General features: G+C 47.0%; 1 protein-coding gene across 1 annotated transcript; it reads left to right on the top strand.

Annotated features, from left to right (window-relative positions):
- The first annotated feature begins 755 nt into the window (after positions 1-755).
- On the top strand, positions 756-16,360 carry LOC119376253 (peptidase M20 domain-containing protein 2). The gene is made up of 6 exons (XM_037646157.2): positions 756-1,510; positions 4,056-4,201; positions 5,154-5,303; positions 10,131-10,272; positions 13,568-13,810; positions 16,009-16,360. The coding sequence occupies exons 1-6, from the start codon at positions 1,279-1,281 to the stop codon at positions 16,335-16,337; spliced, it is 1,242 nt and encodes a 413-aa protein (XP_037502085.1). The 5' UTR covers positions 756-1,278; the 3' UTR covers positions 16,338-16,360.
- Positions 16,361-18,472: the final 2,112 nt, after the last annotated feature.

Raw genomic sequence — 18,472 nt, 5'->3', positions numbered from 1 at the left:
ATAACGTTGTTTCTAATATTTGTATTGTCTCTGTTTTTCCTTTCTTTCTTCTTTTTTTTGCTTTATGTCTGTATTTCTCTTTATTGTTGTTTTGTAAATACTGATGCCCCCTTACCCAATGCCCTTCAATGGGCCTGTAAAGCATTTTGAATAAATAAATAAATAAATAAATAATAAATAAATAAATAAATAAATAAATAAATAAATAAATAAAAGCCATATACAATGCACCGTTGTATATAGACTGGCAATTCATTTAACAATTTTTCGGCATGAAATGATCACGTTCAATCTCGCGAACGTTGTGTTATATTCTAATCGGCAATATTTCTAAAGTTGCCTATATTTAAATGTACACTTTTAAAAGTTAATCTGCCGCACAGATGTGATCGTGGTAGAAACTGCAAAGCCCTGCCTAACTCGCTGTAAGCATTTCGTTCCGTTTTGTCTTTCAAGTTACGTCTTCTGAGTTTTTCAGTTCAGCCATCGTTGCTGCTGCGGTTGCGAAATGTGCGACCACGTTTTGCTGCTTACTGCTAGGTCGTAGGTACGGCTACCGAGACAAACCGTTTCATTGCGACGAGGGTCGAATAAAAGGCTACTCTTCCACGCTTTGGGAGGATCGCTACAGGACACGTCGAAATGAGTCCGGAGCCTGTAACCACGGTGTTTATCATAAACAGTCCGTGCGTTACTCGCACACTCTGACTCCACAAATCATAGAGATCGGTGTGCCCACAAGCACGCGCCTCAGATATGGAGCTAATGCTTGTCCCAATTACGGTGTCTCGTACCCTTCCGGCGCGTTTGAATAAATTGCGACCTCATCCTGCTTTCGACGCCTTTTCGTAAAACTCGCTTGTCGATTAAACACTGGCGCTTAGGACTTGCCATTAGACAACAGCTGTATGTTCGGTTTACGGGTGCAGAGGCAAAAGAAAGCAGACAATAATCTTTCGGCGAGTTTATTTTTTAATTTTATTTTGTGCAATCAAAAACCGGCCTCATAAGATCCACCACATGTGCCAGGAAACTGACTGTCACAAAAACAGGAATTCGCAGAGGTCACAGGCACAAACTTTTTGTTTCATTGCTCGTTGTTAACTCAGCCTGACTAAAGCGCAAAAAAAAGTATACTACAAAAAGGTGTGTATAGCTTTTGTGCGCAGATCACAACCAGTGCGTCCGATTAGCATACGGTCGTAAGTGCTATCGAACAACCGATTCAGAAACCTGAACTCGAGACTTTGCCAGTCGTTATTGCCTATATGTTTGGACATGGCCGCCGCTGATTTCTCGCTCATGGTGAACAAAATGGTGGAGGACCACTCCAAAGAACTCTGGGAGCTGAGTCGCTTCTTGTTCGAGAACCCCGAGTTGGCCTTGGAAGAAGTGAAAGCCCACGACAAGCTGTGCGAGTTCCTGGAACAGAAAGGTTTTACCGTACAGCGGGAGTACTGCTTGGAGACTGCCTTCAGGGCGGAATTCGACGCTCCAGCGGGATCAGACGGTGAGTTGCGAATTGACAGACTGAATGACTGTGTGATTGACTGACACATAGTTTGAACAAGGATTTTTTTTTGTTTTGGCGTCAGGCCCCCTTATGTCGAAGTCAAAAACAGCGCGAGAACGACTCGACAAGTAAAGCACACGAGTGCAGTCAGCGTTTGCGTGTGATTCTCTTGTTGAGTCTAGTGTTCCCGTTTTTTTTTCTTTCGAAGTAGCATGTACCAACTTGCCTTGAACAAACCCTTCCGCTGATGTGCCCATTAATTCTACACACTAGAAATTTAATTACACAGATTTTCTTGCAACCTCACTATTGTTTAAATATTTACTGAAAAGGTTTCAAGGGCGCAGAAACACATTTTTAAATGTTCACCGAGCTTTCTCAAGGCTGTGAAATTAATACGACAAATATATGGATGCGCTTCACATTTGGCTAAAACCATTTCGTGTTCTGCGTACTTCGGCTTTCGAAGGTACTGTATCTGGCATCTTGACAAATAGAGTTAATGCAAAACATTGTCGAAAACAGTCGAAGGAGTGAACCCAGTACTTGGCGTTATGTTGATACTGGAAACGAACACCTCTGGACTTGTTTGAGAGAAAGTGTCAATATAACATGCAAAGTAGTAGCATAAGATGTGATTACAAGAATGGATGGAGGGAAGAACTTTATTGTTGATTACAAGAAAACGAATAAACTTTAATGAAACGAATATGTAAGTGGATTACAGCGGGCGAGGCCCCTCTTCCAGAGCCCTGAGGGTCACAGCGGCTCCCGGGCCTGACCGAGGCTCGCCAGTGTACCTTATGTATGGGTGATGCTCTTCATGTCACTATATCCTGCCCTGCTTTGCTTTTCATGAGCTTGAGCTATCTTGGAGTAAAGAAGTGCACGCATCGCGTGAAGTGTAACATAACGCCGTGGTTCACGTTCGCGTTCAAGAAATTTCTGCTGCTGAGCACACGAGTTGTTGAAGAAAAGGGGGCGAGGCAAATGCAAAAGCGATCCCGTACAGACATGTAGCGGCAACTAACATTCTCAAACAAACCCAATCTTCTCGACTAAGCCTAGTATAACTGTCGTTCTTCAGCTTTAAACACAACGAATCAATCGACTAAACCACGCACGGCACTCAAAGCCGAGCCTCAGCAACGCCACGTTATACCTTTAATTGATGTGAAAGCACAGAATAACGAAAAGGTAAGTGGTGAATTATGGCGTGTTTGTCAGAAGAACTATGTACGGCAGTTATTAGCGCCCATAACTATATATACGTCATATTTAACGCCATGGTAGAGTGCCTGGCACGTTTTTAACACATAGTGGGGGTAAACATTTTATTCAAGAAACCCACAAGAGAGCTGCTGTGTGCCTGAGTGGCAGTCCCTAGTCCGGAACGCCACTGGAGATGGCCGCTGCCCGGGCACGCGCCACCAAGAAGCGTTGCGCATCCAAGATAGAGCAGCCGAGCAGGTACTCCTCCCAAGCCTCTCTAGTTGGAATGGGGAAGGGGGATGAGAAAGAGAGAGGAGTTGCAGGATACGAAGCCGCTACGTGAAAGGTGTCGGCGAGGATCTGACATGTCGGGCACGCGCCAGAGATTTCCGGGATGAAGTGCGGGCGACCGCCGGACTGAGGAAAGTATTCCTCAAACGCGCGCCTAAATTTAATTGAATGAATGGCATAGCATTTTGTTGCTGGATATGTCGCCTGCACCCGGCACCGGTAGTCGAACCCGTACTCTTGCGATGCACAGCAGAAAGCGGAAGCCAGGGAGTCCTCGTGGTGGATGCGCTCGATTCTATCCATGGGTGCTGCCGTATCTCTCTTTTGCTATCAAACAGTTGAATATCAGTGAAACAACTCTCTGTAAAAACCAGTGTCCGCTCTCACAAAAATTGAAAGCGGATCCAGCGCACCCTATTGAAACCTACATTGATAGAAGATCGTTCGCAGTTTCATCCTTCGCCCAATGCTCCGACGTGCAGAACGCGACGTGTCTTCTTGGGCTCGTTGCACTCACTGTAGGCTACGGGTTGCGATGCACACTATGTCAACGATTTCGGCAATCATGTTTGATCAGGCTTGTCTAAGGGTCACTCCTTAGCTATACTGCAACATCAAGTGAAGCGGAAACCAGAAGTGACTTAAGACACCGGATGTGAACACCGGTAGTGAATTGAGAGACTGAAATTTTAATCCGCAAGGGAATTGAGATGTGTCGCGCCAATGATATCCCATATTACCGAAACTCTTTTGCTAACGTCATTTCCGTGACTGGGATGATGTCAGCGGCTTCAGTATTCAGCCCAGCATATAATACGTTTGAGTTAAAAAGGCTGGCGGCTTGAGGGTGGGTTCACGCCGATAGTGACTGTGGATCATTCTCAGCGATGGGCGCTTATGCCTTCTAATACGCTTCAATAAGACACTACTAGTTACGCTTGTCCTCTACACGTAATGGCTAATATGTGAAGAGATAAAATTCTTCTTATTCAAAACATCTTAGAATTTTCATATTTGTTGCGTTTCAAACACTTCACAGGGCCGTGCGTGGCGTTGCTCTGCGAGTACGACGCCCTTCCAGAAATCGGTCATGGCTGTGGGCACAACCTGATTGCCGAAGCATCGGTGGGCGCAGCTCTCGCTGTGCAGGAGGCAATGAAGACGTCCAAGGACATACGTGGCAGGGTGCGTATGCGCCTATACACATCATATGGCCCACCATAACCGCATTTTGCACGCTACCGCTATCCGCATTAACAGTAGCAGTTCTGGCTATACTAATGTTTGCAGGATGATCAACGCGTGCATGACGTAAGAAACGGCCACATTTTCTTGGTCCGAAAGCTTCGGCAACGACTGCAGCTCAGCCTCTCCGTGGCCTCTCCTTTGGAGACGCTAGCAGACGATTCCGCGACGGCGACCAGAAAGAAAATGGCGGACGCGCTCAGTGTGTTGCCGGAGCACCAAGCATTATGAATATCCTCCTATTCAGACAAAAGAAGCTGACATATAAAAAGTACAATAAAACTAAAACGAAAAAGAGAAATTTTGACTACGACGCGGCCGCTCTTATTTCAAGAGCAAAAAATTAAGCATATCCTTGATTACATCTCTGTCCAGTGATTGAGGTGTGTGTTCATCTCATCTTTTGTCGCCACACCTGTTAGGGAGCATCCGTATCGCAGCGTCACCCAGCCACGCCCTTTCTCGTTTTCTCGGAGATTTTCGTGTGACCTCACTGAAATCGAAAGACACTTTATGAGTGTTTTTCCTCGTGAACGTGCATGGGTCTCTACTAAAATGAGCGGTGTAAATCTTCACGAAGAGCTAGCGGCAATGCCTTACAACCATTTACAAGCATAGTGAAAAAATTTGCGCACACCACACCAATACCTATTGCAGTCTTATTGCATTTACATGTAGCAACGCCTGCGTCATTCGTTATAACCAGCCTAATAATTTTATGTAATCGGTTCCAAATCAATTTTGAAGACGACCCCTGTGTCGTTCCTGTATGGGTTAGCCATGCTATTCCAAGAGTGTTAGCCAAGACTGTGCAGCCAGACAATTTTGTCGTCCTCACTCTTGCGCGTTTCTTGCAAACACGCCGTCTTTCTTTCCGCTACCCGTTCTGCAGCTGGTGGTCCTAGGCACGCCAGGTGAGGAAGGCAAAGGCGGCAAGCAGTTGCTCATCGACCAGGGTGCGCTGGAGGGCATCGACGTGGCCATCATGTCGCACCCGTCGCCAGCCGATATCGTCACGCCTCTTTTCTCAGCGTCGCAAGCGGTGAGCTGTAGCGTCGCATTACGCCAGGCGTATACGAGCACGTGATTTCGCTCTCCATACAAAGTTGACACTGCTAGTAGGCAGCTGAGTATTACACTTTACTGACGTCAAACTGTGGGCTACTTCGTTTTAGGGCCGAAGCTCCTTAGAGGGGGGTCGTTCCCTCCTCTGCAGTAGTAGTAGCAGTAGTAGTAGTAGTAGTAGTAGTAGTAGTAGTAGTAGTAGTAGTAGTAGTAGTAGTAGTAGTATGTAGCCACCTCGCCCGATCGGCAACGGGCGAGGTGTATCGGCAACGGGTGAGCGCCGATCGGCAACGGCGCGAGGACCCTGCCGTACGAGAGTTAAATCGCACTAAAAGACATACTTTGCGGGCGATATACTCTAGTGAGCTTTCAACTTTTCGTCTTAATGTGCATGATAAAGAAATTATTTCTACGAAAAACGCAAAGCACACCTTGAGCAAGATGTTTGGTTTTGGGACGCTAAATGGGACCATGAGGCGATGCGAAGCCGGAGCACTTGCACGATCGCGTTCCGTTGGCTTTCGTAGGGCATATTACCGACCTCGCGTCGTGTCTTTCCTCTATCCTTGCCGTTATTTCTCACAGGTCGAGCGGGGAACGCGGTCGCTCTTGGCGCGCTTTCTCTTTCGCTCGGGAGCGGACACTTTCCTTGCATTTCACCGATCACAAAGGGTTGATAATGAAGGGACTAGGTAAACCAACAGTACAATAAAAGTTTGATCACAGGTCGAGCGGGGAACGCGGTCGCTCTTGGCGCGCTTTCTCTTTCGCTCGGGAGCGGACACTTTCATTTCACCGATCACAAAGGGTTGATAATGAAGGGACTAGGTAAACCAACAGTACAATAAAAGTTTGATCACAGGTCGAGCGGGGAACGCGGTCGCTCTTGGCGCGCTTTCTCTTTCGCTCGGGAGCGGTCACTTTCCTTGCATTTCACCGATCACAAAGGGTTGATAATGAAGGGACTAGGTAAACCAACAGTACAATAAAAGTTTGATCACAGGTCGAGCGGGGAACGCGGTCGCTCTTGGCGCGCTTTCTCTTTCGCTCGGGAGCGGACACTTTCCTTTCATTTCACCGATCACAAAGGGTTGATAATGAAGGGACTAGGTAAACCAACAGTACAATAAAAGTTTGATCACAGGTCGAGGGGAACGCGGTCGCTCTTGGCGCGCTTTCTCTTTCGCTCGGGAGCGGACACTTTCCTTGCATTTCACCGATCACAAAGGGTTGATAATGAAGGGACTAGGTAAACCAACAGTACAATAAACGTTTGATCACAGGTCGAGCGGGGAACGCGGTCGCTCTTGGCGCGCTTTCTCTTTCGCTCGGGAGCGGACACTTTCCTTTCATTTCACCGATCACAAAGGGTTGATAATGAAGGGACTAGGTAAACCAACAGTACAATAAAAGTTTGATCACAGGTCGAGCGGGGAACGCGGTCGCTCTTGGCGCGCTTTCTCTTTCGCTCGGGAGCGGACACTTTCCTTTCATTTCACCGATCACAAGGGTTGATAATGAAGGGACTACGTAAACCAACAGTACAATAAAAGTTTGATCACAGGTCGCGGGGAACGCGGTCGCTCTTGGCGCGCTTTCTCTTTCGCTCGGGAGCGGACACTTTCCTTGCATTTCACCGATCACAAAGGGTTGATAATGAAGGGACTAGGTAAACCAACAGTACAATAAAAGTTTGATCACAGGTCGAGCGGGGAACGCGGTCGCTCTTGGCGCGCTTTCTCTTTCGCTCGGGAGCGGACACTTTCCTTTCATTTCACCGATCACAAAGGGTTGATAATGAAGGGACTAGGTAAACCAACAGTACATAAAAGTTTGATCACAGGTCGAGCGGGGAACGCGGTCGCTCTTGGCGCGCTTTCTCTTTCGCTCGGGAGCGGACACTTTCCTTTCATTTCACCGATCACAAAGGGTTGATAATGAAGGGACTACGTAAACCAACAGTACAATAAAAGTTTGATGTTTATATATGTATACACGCTGTTTCACACTCTTTATATGATGTACTGGGCGAATTTCACGGAGGAGTTTTACTGTTTACCGATGATTCCCTCTGGAGCTTCGCCCCACTCATCATCATTCACCCCGTGGATATGCTGTGATTTTTTGCATTGGATGCAGCGCGGCTCGTTAACAGAACAAAAGAAAAGGAAGTGAACAAGCACTCAATTTCAATTGAGAATCTTTATTACAGATACAAAAAGTACTCTTCCTGCATTGGTAATAAAACTTTCCAGTTCAAGGTCAGCGCCTATGCCAGTCTTTCTCTAGTTTTGTTCTCGTCTGAGGATGTGTTGACCTGTATCGATGATGAACCATGAAGTTTTCCTGTGTTTCTTTATAACTGACAGGAGGGTATATTCTTGGGGCGCGGACATTCGGAATGATAAGCGTGTCTAAATAGATTCATACGGCATAATGTTGCTCAACATCACGAACTGTGACATCACTAAATACAAATTTACGGTGCTGGCCACCCTGCATTACCTATATGGAGAGCCCGCATGACGGGGTTTCACTGCAAGCCGGGCGTGCATAACACTTTTTGCAGAAATTCTGACCAGGAGTTTGTTCCAGAATATTCGTTTATTTAGTTCAGGATGACCTGTACACCTTTTGTTGTGTTGTACATTTTTATTGTCTTTTTTTTCTTTATGTTAATGATGCCCTCAGAGTTGTTCAGCCTCCAGCTGTGTTGAAGCTTTTGCAGATCACTCCGTACTTTATGCTCCAGTTACCTGTGAGGATGCTTAGATTAAAATTAACGAGTGCTCTGAGGCCTTCGTACACGGCGTCAAAAATGGGATATAGAAATTAACTAGGCCTGAACCACCTTTGCTCACATTACCCAAAAAGGAAGAGGTTGTTTCCCTCCAGTGTCATGTTGTAGTTTTAGCTATCTCGGTGTTTTGATAGCTGATCACGCGAACTGCTGCAGCCAGACTGAAAATGTGTGCTTTGCATGGTAAAAAATCTGTGCTTTCTTTGAGTAAAATTACGAAACGCAAGCAAAGACGTCAAGCTAATGGCATACAAAATTTCTATTCTTCCTGCTGTAGAATACGCTGTCGCAGTTTACGGTCCCCATGGAAAAGTTCTCTCGCTAAGCAATAAATATTTCAAGCGCTGTAAGCGCGATTCATATGTTATCGATACAAAAAGTCGGACTCAGTTACTGAAATGTTAAGTTTATGTAACTTGGTATTATTAAAACTTAGGCGACCTTAGGCGACACAGGAACAGAATAAAATTATTATTTCAGATTCTCAAGGGTCATATCAAGACTGATAACGGCGTGTACTCTTGTGAACATTATAAAAGGGAACACGCGAACGCGTGGCGAATAGCCTTAAACCACAATTCGATAGACACACGGGCGGCGGTTATGAAAATAAGGCGGAATGGGCGACGCTTTTCGTGCACTGTTGCCACTCCCTCCACGCGTCTACTTTTACGACACGTGGAACGTATGATACAGATAACGGCTTGAAGTCGTAAAGCCTGTTGTGATGTGCCGTACACACGCTCGTATAGAAACAAAAATAGACGCGCACGCACGAACAGATGAGCGGATGAACAGATGACCAGCAATCATCGCGCTCTGCTTTGTTTTCCCGCCGCGAGCGGCTGTTCCAGAAAAGTTAGACAGTCGAAGCACATCAGTTTTTTGGTGCCATCTCTCGTACCTTGAACATGGTATCTACGTCGTCTGAATCATACAGGGAGGTGCATTTCCGTGACAATGACGAACAGAGTGAAAGAACTTCAGATGCAACTTACGTCGACGGTTGTCCAAGAACTCACAATGTAGGCTTTCTTTCAAGCTCTCCGGCCCGACATTCCTGCTATAAATCATTGACACATGCCGGACTTTCCGGGGTAAAGCCCTGAAAAACGTTAAGAAATATTTTACACGATAGCGTCATGGAATCGAGTGGCCGGATTCATGTGATGGCCACCGCGAGTTTGGGCCTCGAGACCACTTCGGCAAAACGGTTTGACAATATTCAGGTAAACGGGACAAGATCGTGCTGGCCATGATTCGCTTTTAACAGGATAGACAGTTGGGCTAGTTGGTAGAAACGCATGTTTGATGCAGCGTTTCTGTTTTTTAGCGCTGTGTCAAGAATGCATTTGTATCAACTTTTAAATCGAGTAGTAGTGTGACGCAAAATGGGACAATGGACGAGTGACACCGACGGACGGACGGAAGGAAAAAAACTTTATTAAGAAAAAAAAAACACCTGCAAGGTTGCCGGCCCGGGCTCAGGCCAACCGGACATTATGCGCGGTGAGGCATAACCTTTCCACCACTGCCCGGGCCCGCTGGATTGCCCACAGTTGTTCTGGTCTGAGCTAGTCAGAGCGCTTAGTCATCGCTCCTCGAGAACGTCCGGTCCTATGTTGTCGTCTCTGTATATTGTCCTGATCTGTGTGCATTTCCATAAGATGTGTGCCATATCTGCGTGCTCCTGCGTGCAGAGCATACAGCTCGCTTCTGGGTATTGTCTGGAATGTACCCTGTTGAAGTGTACTGGGTTTGGGAAAGTTCTGGTTTGCAATCTTCTCCAATCTGTTTCTTGAGATCTGTCTAGTTGTTTGTGTGGTGGTGGGTGTTCTTCACGTTACTGCTTATAGTGTGCCAGTATGGACAAGCGCTAGCTGTCAGCTGCACTACACCACTGCTCAAGTAGAGAGTACCAACTAGCCCAAGCTGCAACCCTTTTAACTCGAAGCTGATCGCGACGTGCCTATCTAACCGAAGCTTACGTTCACCATTTTGCAGCTCGAAGTGTGCTTCAAGGGCAAGCCTGCTCACGCGGCAGCTTACCCATGGGAAGGCGTAAACGCCCTGGATGCCGCCATTGCTTCCTTCGTCAACATTGGTCTTCTCCGCCAGCAGTGCAAGCCATCTTCGTGGATTCAAGGTACGACCTCTGGTTTTCAGTCGTTCAGCGCAACTACCACATCACACATGTAATCGAATTTTTAATTTACATTTCTCATTCATTCATTTCTTCGTCTTAAATTTCCTTTTACGTTAGGGATATTGCTACCACGGGCGGAAAAAATGCAGGAAGCTATATTAGTGCTTTTCGCTCATAGCTAGACATTTCATGCCTCAGATATTAGCGTTTATTGTTGTGGACCGAAGACGAAACACTGAAAAATATAGTAAATTTTAGTCTTATGTTGGAGGCGTCTCATATCGCTGGCGTGATGAAGAGCGTAACAGCGGCGTAACCACAGGCGTGTGCAGGGTTCCCCTTCAGGGGGGGGGGGGCGAAGTTTCGTCGCAGCGACCCCCCCCTCTCCATTATGTCAATGAATGGCGCTGACATTGCCCTCCCCCCGAGTCGCAGCACCCCCTCTCCCTATTATGTCAATGTGTGGGGCTGACTTTGCGCCCCCCTCTTAGGTGAATAGGGGGGCGGCCGCCCCCCCCCCCTGCCCCCCCCCCGTGCGCATGCCTATGGGCGTAACAGGTGTTGCACCTCATTAGACGAGACTGTTACAGCGTATGATCGTCAAAAATTACACAAATTTAGCTCCTAGTTCACAACAGTGCACTGTGTAGAAATTGGCGTAGCAGAAACGCTCTGTTTGCGTGCACTGCCAATATCTTGAGCAGTGTAGGCGAGTGCTCTGCTTTGCCTCCAGCAGAGCTATTTGTGCAAAGCTAAAGCAGAGAACACATTGAGGTTTCTTCGCTCCTGGAGCAAAGCGTACGCCACGTTCCCGGATGAATTCTAATCCTCCACAATTCCGAGCATGCGTCGTCGTTAAGCAGGGTAGCATGACAACGCCGATGCCAACAGCGACAATACAAACGAAGCTAGATGGTTGACCCTCGCAATGTCTTGAGTTTCGCGAAGAGTCTGCCAGCTGCCACGAGCAAACAAAAGTGTCAAGGACCGTCGGCAATAAAAACAGCTGTGGATGCCAGCAGAACTTTCAAGGACAGTCCACGAACAAAAAGCCATGGTTCTAAACGCTAGCTCGTTTATCGTTTTACCCTTCGAAAGCGACTCAGGCTATGAGTGTCGCCGCTATCCGGGTTCCGGGTAACGTGGCGGTTGTGGGGTTCTTGGACATGCGCTGAAATCACACGGGCCTCTAGCATTTCGCCTTAAGCGAAATGCGACTGCCATGACCGGGATCGTACCAGCGACGTTCGGGTCAGCAGCCGAGCGCCGTAATACATGGCCACCACAGTGGCGGTTAGAAGCCACTTCAAACGATGGGAAGATGAAATGTCTTACACGTACAAACTTCTTGCACCGCACGTAGAGGTGCAGAAACGTACGCCCGCATTCAGAAATGCGTCTCAGCTGGAAGCCACGACTTTGCTTACTCAAGTCCGGACAAAACAACGCCCGAAGTGAATATGCCCAAGGTGTTCACTGAGTTTCCGTGAGCGCGTTTACGACAGGAGTTAAGTAAGACAACTTCAGTCGATCAACTCAAGGCTTGAAGTGGCCAAGGCACACTTCTCTGTCCAGAATTTTCTTGGACATTAGGAAAGTTTACATGCACGCACTACACACACACAGACGCGTCAAAGTGGGCAGCGCAGTGCACCATTTACGCGCAACACAATGAAAATGAATTGGGTACTGGGAACAGCGGTGCAATGCTGTGCCATCGAAGAAAAGCGACACGACAAAAACCGCCGTCATCCCATATGTGCACCAAGTTTCACATCGCGTCAAGAAGACTGCGGGATACGCTGGTGTTGGGGCTGTGTTTTTGGCCCCCGACAAACTTGGTAGTTTGTGGAAGCGCATGAATGAAAGCGCATGTTGAAGCGCATGAGTGGCGAACGGCTTAATGCCGGCAGTAATAGACACGTCACACGTTTTTTGGCATGATAGTGGGGTGTCGCTTACAAATACCTTAGTTCTTTCTTGCGGACGTGTTTACTTCAGCTAGACTCGCCGATCCATCAAAGGCCGCATACGTAAACACGCCAACCTAAACTTCAAATGGGGCAGCAGTATGGCGTTGCATGGCGCCATGGGTGGATCTTCCCATGTTATAGACCAGGCTGTCCTAATCGGAATATGAAGATTTGCCCGCCCGTAATATATTCGAAGCATGCCAACTTCGGGCCTCCACCGGCGTTGTGACAAGGTCTCAGTCCCGTCGTGGGAGACATGAGCCCGGATCTCTAAAACCTGCCTTACCTCTCAATAAAGTTGTTTCCATCCAGCATCGTGCATTAATGAGCTTTACCCAAGTTGCGTCAGCGCCCCTTCCGTGTACCTGTCCAGATGAGAACTTATGTGCAACACTAAGTATTGAAGAACGCACTATTCTCTCACTACTCATCTTTGTTTCCCCAGTCTCCTTCTTTCCTCCTTCCTTACTATCTACAACTGCGCAAGCTCTGATGCCTCGCTTGTGTAGCATTTTAAGTGTCCAATTGTACTCTTGTTTACCGTTTCCATAATACCACGTTTTTTTTTCTTCTGAGGTCGTTCCCTTTCCAGTAGAATTTTTTTTAATGGTCATGTTTTATTTTACTTTCATAGTGTCATGCTGACGCGAGTCGGTTCACAGTGCACAGTAGGGCATCATCTCAAAGTTCGATGGCACAAATAAGCTTTTAACTATAACTGTTTGTGACGCATGCGCGGTGACTTGAATTTTGAGTGTATGTACGTGAGGATTTCCTGCGAAATAAATTTAGCTGCAAGTAACGATCTCTATGTCTTTTTTTCGCTGTCCGTTTTGTTTGCGTGCTAGACCTGCCTTAAAAATTGTTGCCGCACCTACTTCCTCAGACCCAGGCTCTTGTGCTATGGTACAATTTGCCGTACACTTTGCGTCCCGATGTTTGGTCTAACATCGCTCGAAAGACACATTGATCAAAAGCGGCCCGGAAAGTTGCAAAGTATGTGTATTTTCACGTTTCAGTGTTGTCAGCATATAATATGTGGATGGCAAACTACTGCATAGAATACAGTTTCCGATAGAGTATCGACAATAAAGGTATGGTACGACAAAAAACTCGCAACTATTTCTTCTTTCACGCCGGTTGAAATGAGGTACAGCCTTATGAGGAAACAAAAATGGGGTGCGGTCTTCACTTAGTATGATTAGAGGAGATGGAGAAGTCGGGCACGTGGCGTACCGCTACCTAGTATCTGTATCCAATGACGCTAAGTGCAGGGCAAAAGTTATTACTACCGCATATTTTTTTAACCTGTGTTCCCGCAGGTGTCATCACGGAAGGCGGCAGGTACGCCAGCATCATTCCGGAAAAAACAGATCTCCAATTCTGCGTGCGCTCCGATTCTAACTCGGAGCTGCTGTCTCTCCGGGACCGGGTGGAGGCCTGCTTCAGGGGCGCGGCCGAGGCCACTGGCTGCGCGGTGAGCATCCGAAGGGAGGCCTTTTACATGGACGTTATCCAGAACGGCGCCATCGCCGCGTCCTACCGGAAGCACGGCCACTCTCTCGGTAAGGCAAGGCACCACCTAGGTGAAAAGTGCACGCGAACGATGAAGCATAGCGCGAACACTCAGTAAGTACGCTCACAACGAAAGGGAAAGGAAAGTGAGGGTGATGAGGGAGAAAGGAGGAGGAAAGTGGGTAAAGCAAAACAGTCTTGTATAGTAAAGTATAGTGTACTATAGTATAGTATAGTATAGTATAGTATAGTATAGTATAGTATAGTATAGTATAGTACAGCAAGGGGTGAGAAAGGGAAGTGATGCTGAGGAGGAGGGAAAAGAGAAGGGCAACGCCAACAGCTCTGTTGCTTCCTCAGTCTTCACAGCATTAGTTCGTAGCTGCCCAAATTTTATTAAATCCTCGTGTCTCTGAGAATCTGAAAACTTCCAACAGAAATATTATCAAGATTACTGTGGACCTTAATGCGACTTGCATTTAGACACCGTATAGCCTCCGTCACCGTGCATCCAAACTGCACTGCCTCAGTCGAAACGCGTTACGTATGACGGCGTGTACTTCAGCCGAGTTTCTTTATACAACTACCCTCTGTACACAATGCGCCACTTAACGTCATATCCACGATGTCCATGCGGGACGGATGCCCGTAAAGCTATAGGGTGCTTTTTAGCAGCCGAGCTGTAAATGGCACACATCCTTGATTTTGCGAAGTCTGCACGGGTAAAAAACACCTAGCTCCCCCTAGGGGAGCCGTGGTGTATTTTGAAGCATATTTAAGCATTAAAGTGACACAATTAATGAAGTGGCGGAAGAAACGAATGCCTTGGAGCGAGAAAACCACGTCCGTACGCATTTAGTACGGCAGGAATTACTAAGGTCGTGCCGTAAACAGGAGAACTGGCGAAGTCTTAAACTAATCAACAGTGTTTTTTTTTAAAGAGAACTGTGAATTTATCAGCCAACAGTGCTCACTGCCATCGAGAAGTTATATTTAAAGGAAATGTCCGACTTTCGAAAGAAGTATTATCAGCGGCCATTTTTGTTTTGTAGTTTCTCCAAATAAGAGCATTTTTATTGATCCGAGACTAAAACAACATTGTTCTTTGTTACATGGAGGCAGTTATGCAAAAAAGAATCCACTGAACGCAGCTGACTGGTACCTATGAAACGACGGAAGAAGAGTCCAGCGTCATCCAGACGAACGTAAGATATTAGTATAATGGAATATGCAAATACTTCAGTGGACCAGAAAGGAAGGAAAGAAGGGAGAAGTAGACAAAATGACAAGAAGCTTAGCCAGTTCTAGATTCGGCTGGCTACCCTGTGCTGCGGAATGAGGGTAAGGAAAATCAACGGTGGAAAAAGGTGTCACAAAACCATTTCATTGAAACAAAAGGTGGTTTCAGAAAGGCCCCACGCCCTACATAAATGAAGGAAATGTGGAGAGAGCAAGCAACTGTTGCAGTTAAACACCGCTGAACCATATTAAGTCTTTTTCTTTCGAGTCACAAATATTGTAGCGATGACGTCAGGCTGAACATAACTGCGACATTAGTGTAACGTGATTAACAGTATAGTCAGTTCTAACTGGAAAAAAAACAGTTTCGCTTAAGGGTGAAACAATGAATGCAATAGCAACAAATTGGGATATTGTACTAAGTTAGACTTGCAGCTGACGTATCTGGATCCGACCTCGCGTAACTCACGAAAACTCTGGTTTAAGGGAATACGGCCGCTCCAGGGACCGCAGCTGTTCTTCTGCTGTCAGTTCTCTAAACGCGAAGCGTTGAGAGCACACCAAGTTTACGAGCCGTCTCCTGATGTCGCTCGAGATAGCGCACGCGCCAGTTATCGCGCTCTTCGAGCGACCCCCCCCCCCCCCCCGCCACACACTTCCCTCCCCTGGATTTCCCTCATGCTCTTACGAAATATGGGCAAGTTGTTTCCTCTCTGCTTGATGAGCAATCGACAGCTGGCCTCGCACGCGGCGTGATCTTATCGCGTGCGCACTCTGTGCGACGGAGACGGCCGGCTCATTTCATCTCCATCTCAGCCGCTTTGGTCACCAGCGCTCGCAAGCTTTTACTAGCGGGTAGAACATATAGAACATACGATGCGCACGGTGATGTTATGAATTTGGGCTTTATACGAAAGATGATGGAGACAGCAACGGCAAAAGCCCATCGAGGGTGTCTATATGATTGCTATCGCAATAAAACAATGGCCTCCGTTTTTCGAACACGCAGGGCTTTCCTTCATCGACGACTACGTGAAAAAGCTACCGGTCAGTGGCGCTTGCACAGACTGCGGCAACGTGTCCCATCGCGTGCCCACATTGCACGCCGTGTACACAGTTGGGTCCGGGCACGTGCGGGGAGCGGCGAACCACACGCGCGAGTTCGCAACCCTGGCCGGATCCGAGGAAGCCCAGCCGCCGACTCTGAGGACGGCCAAGGTGCTGGCACTGACCGTGCTTGACCTGCTGACGAACGCGGAGCTGATGCGCAAAGCGCGGGCCGAATTCGACGCTCTGCAGCTTCAGACGGATGCGCAGATAGAAACGATGACACGCTGAATAAAAATTTGCACGGTCCCTTACTCTAGGCCATGCAAAGGATCTAGGCTTTGCATTGGGAATGGTCGCCCCCTTCCTGGCAGGCTCGAATTCGATTCTGCACAGGAGCGGAATTGTAAAATCTGAATGAGATGCTGGGTCCGGCTAGTTGGTACAGTGACATCTTGAAACCAGTAAGCGCACGAAGACGGGGACTAGAAGACCGACACACCGAACGCTACTTCTAACTAATTTTTATTTCGACACAAGCACACCACATATGTAGTTTCTTCGCTCACGGCGTGGTAATAGCGCATGCTTGACAGCTATGCTATCGGATTTTTTTCTTATTCTTTTTAACACGAAAGTGTTTTTTTCCGGGGTCCACCAAGACTTTCATGACGTATTTCCGTCACGGAAATACGTCAGCAAAAATGAACGCCATCAGATGGCAAAAAAAAACTAAGAGAAAGATGGCTGATCCCTTTCTCATAGGAATCGGTATAACACGAAAGTGAAACGTGTCGTCAAAGAAGTAGTTGACTGTTTATAATGCATTGGTACATGAGAGCTTGCACAATGTCTACTGTTGTTGTTTGGCAGATATAGCACCGCTTGATGTGGACACATTCACGTTGACGCCTAGTGGCAATCTCCCGACCGACGACTAACGCCCATGATCATGATTTAACATATACGTGGACACCGCATATGGTGAATCTCGCGCAAATATGGCATCAACCAGCATATAGCGCCACCAGCGTTCCCTTTATAACGGGGTGGTGACATGTGTGCCACCAGGCTCAAAAAAGAAGCGCGCCGTTCCTACGACCGTCCCATTCGGCGCGTTTCCAATAGAAGTGTAATTTCGTCAGCGCTTTAACACACCGCGAGGTTGCTACTTTAGACTAAGCGTCGCTCATGTCATCCATCCATATCGAAAAATAGCTCTCCGACGCTCGCCTGGCTGTCGCACCGCGTTCCCCGCTCGTCCTGTGCGAATTCACGGCCACGCTAGAGGGAATACACGACACGCGTGGAGTTTCTCTTCGCGTTTCACGACGGTTTGAAGGAGTGAATATCGAGTATCAGTGTTTACTATGTGCTTGCTGATGCCTCTTTGCGTGGGATTCACCACATGCGGTGTCCACGTATATGTTAAGAACTTCAGCTACAGCAAGGGTTAAATCATGATCGTGGGCGTTAGTCGTCGGTACGGAGATGTGCCACTAGGCGTCGACGTGAATGCGTCCGCATCAAGCGGTGCTATATCTGCCAAACAACAGTAGACATTGTACAAGCTCTCATATACCAATGCCCTGTAAACACTCAACTACTTCTGTGACGACATGCTTGACTCTCGTGTTATATCGATTCCTATGACGGAGGGATCCGCCATCATTATTTTGTCGTTTTCCTTACTATTAGAGGCGTTGTTAACTTACGCACGTAAACTGGGCGACGAAGCAAAAAGCATTTAATACCATGCAAGACAATGTTTTTGACAGAGTTCATGAATATGCTCTCAAAGGCAAAATCGACAGGGTGAAAGCGGTGACGTAAAATTAACATGGGTTTAACGAAAAAGAACATCTGTGGCTTAACAGCGGAGGTCGTCAAGAGGTAAAACGGTAAAAAATAAAGAGGACCTTTAAAAGGTTAAAGCTTAACAAGTAAGAGCACAATAAAAGTCAATGGTTTTGCAAAAAAAGCAAGCTCTTTTTTCGAGAGAGACGCAGAGGGCATGCTGACACAACTGGGTCTGAGCTGTTATATGCATGACGCCTCAGATATTTATCGAGCAATCTGGTTTCTGTATTTTCTGATATCTATGTAAATAAAAATCAAGTTATGTCATCGAAATTTTGTAATAGACACTTCGAATTGGCGAGTGGGGCACCAAATATACCAAACAAGAAAAAGATGACCATATATGCTTAAAATGGTAATTTCACGTTCATGGAATGTTGAAGCAAGGAATATTTACGGAATCTAGATTCAGTAATAAAAGCTGTACCAGGCACAATGGAGATTACACGACCATCTAGGGACCACCGCGCAAGAGTATCAGCCATCTCCTTTAGACATATGCCACGATGACCTGGTGCCCATACCAACCGCACTGTACACAAGTATTTATGGATTAATGAGGCTGG

This window comes from Rhipicephalus sanguineus, unplaced genomic scaffold (genome assembly GCF_013339695.2).
Source record: "Rhipicephalus sanguineus isolate Rsan-2018 unplaced genomic scaffold, BIME_Rsan_1.4 Seq1138, whole genome shotgun sequence".
In the NCBI taxonomy this organism is placed as follows: domain Eukaryota; kingdom Metazoa; phylum Arthropoda; class Arachnida; order Ixodida; family Ixodidae; genus Rhipicephalus; species Rhipicephalus sanguineus.
The sequence above is the reverse complement of the archived record's forward strand: the minus strand, read 5'-3'. Positions and strand labels throughout refer to the sequence as shown.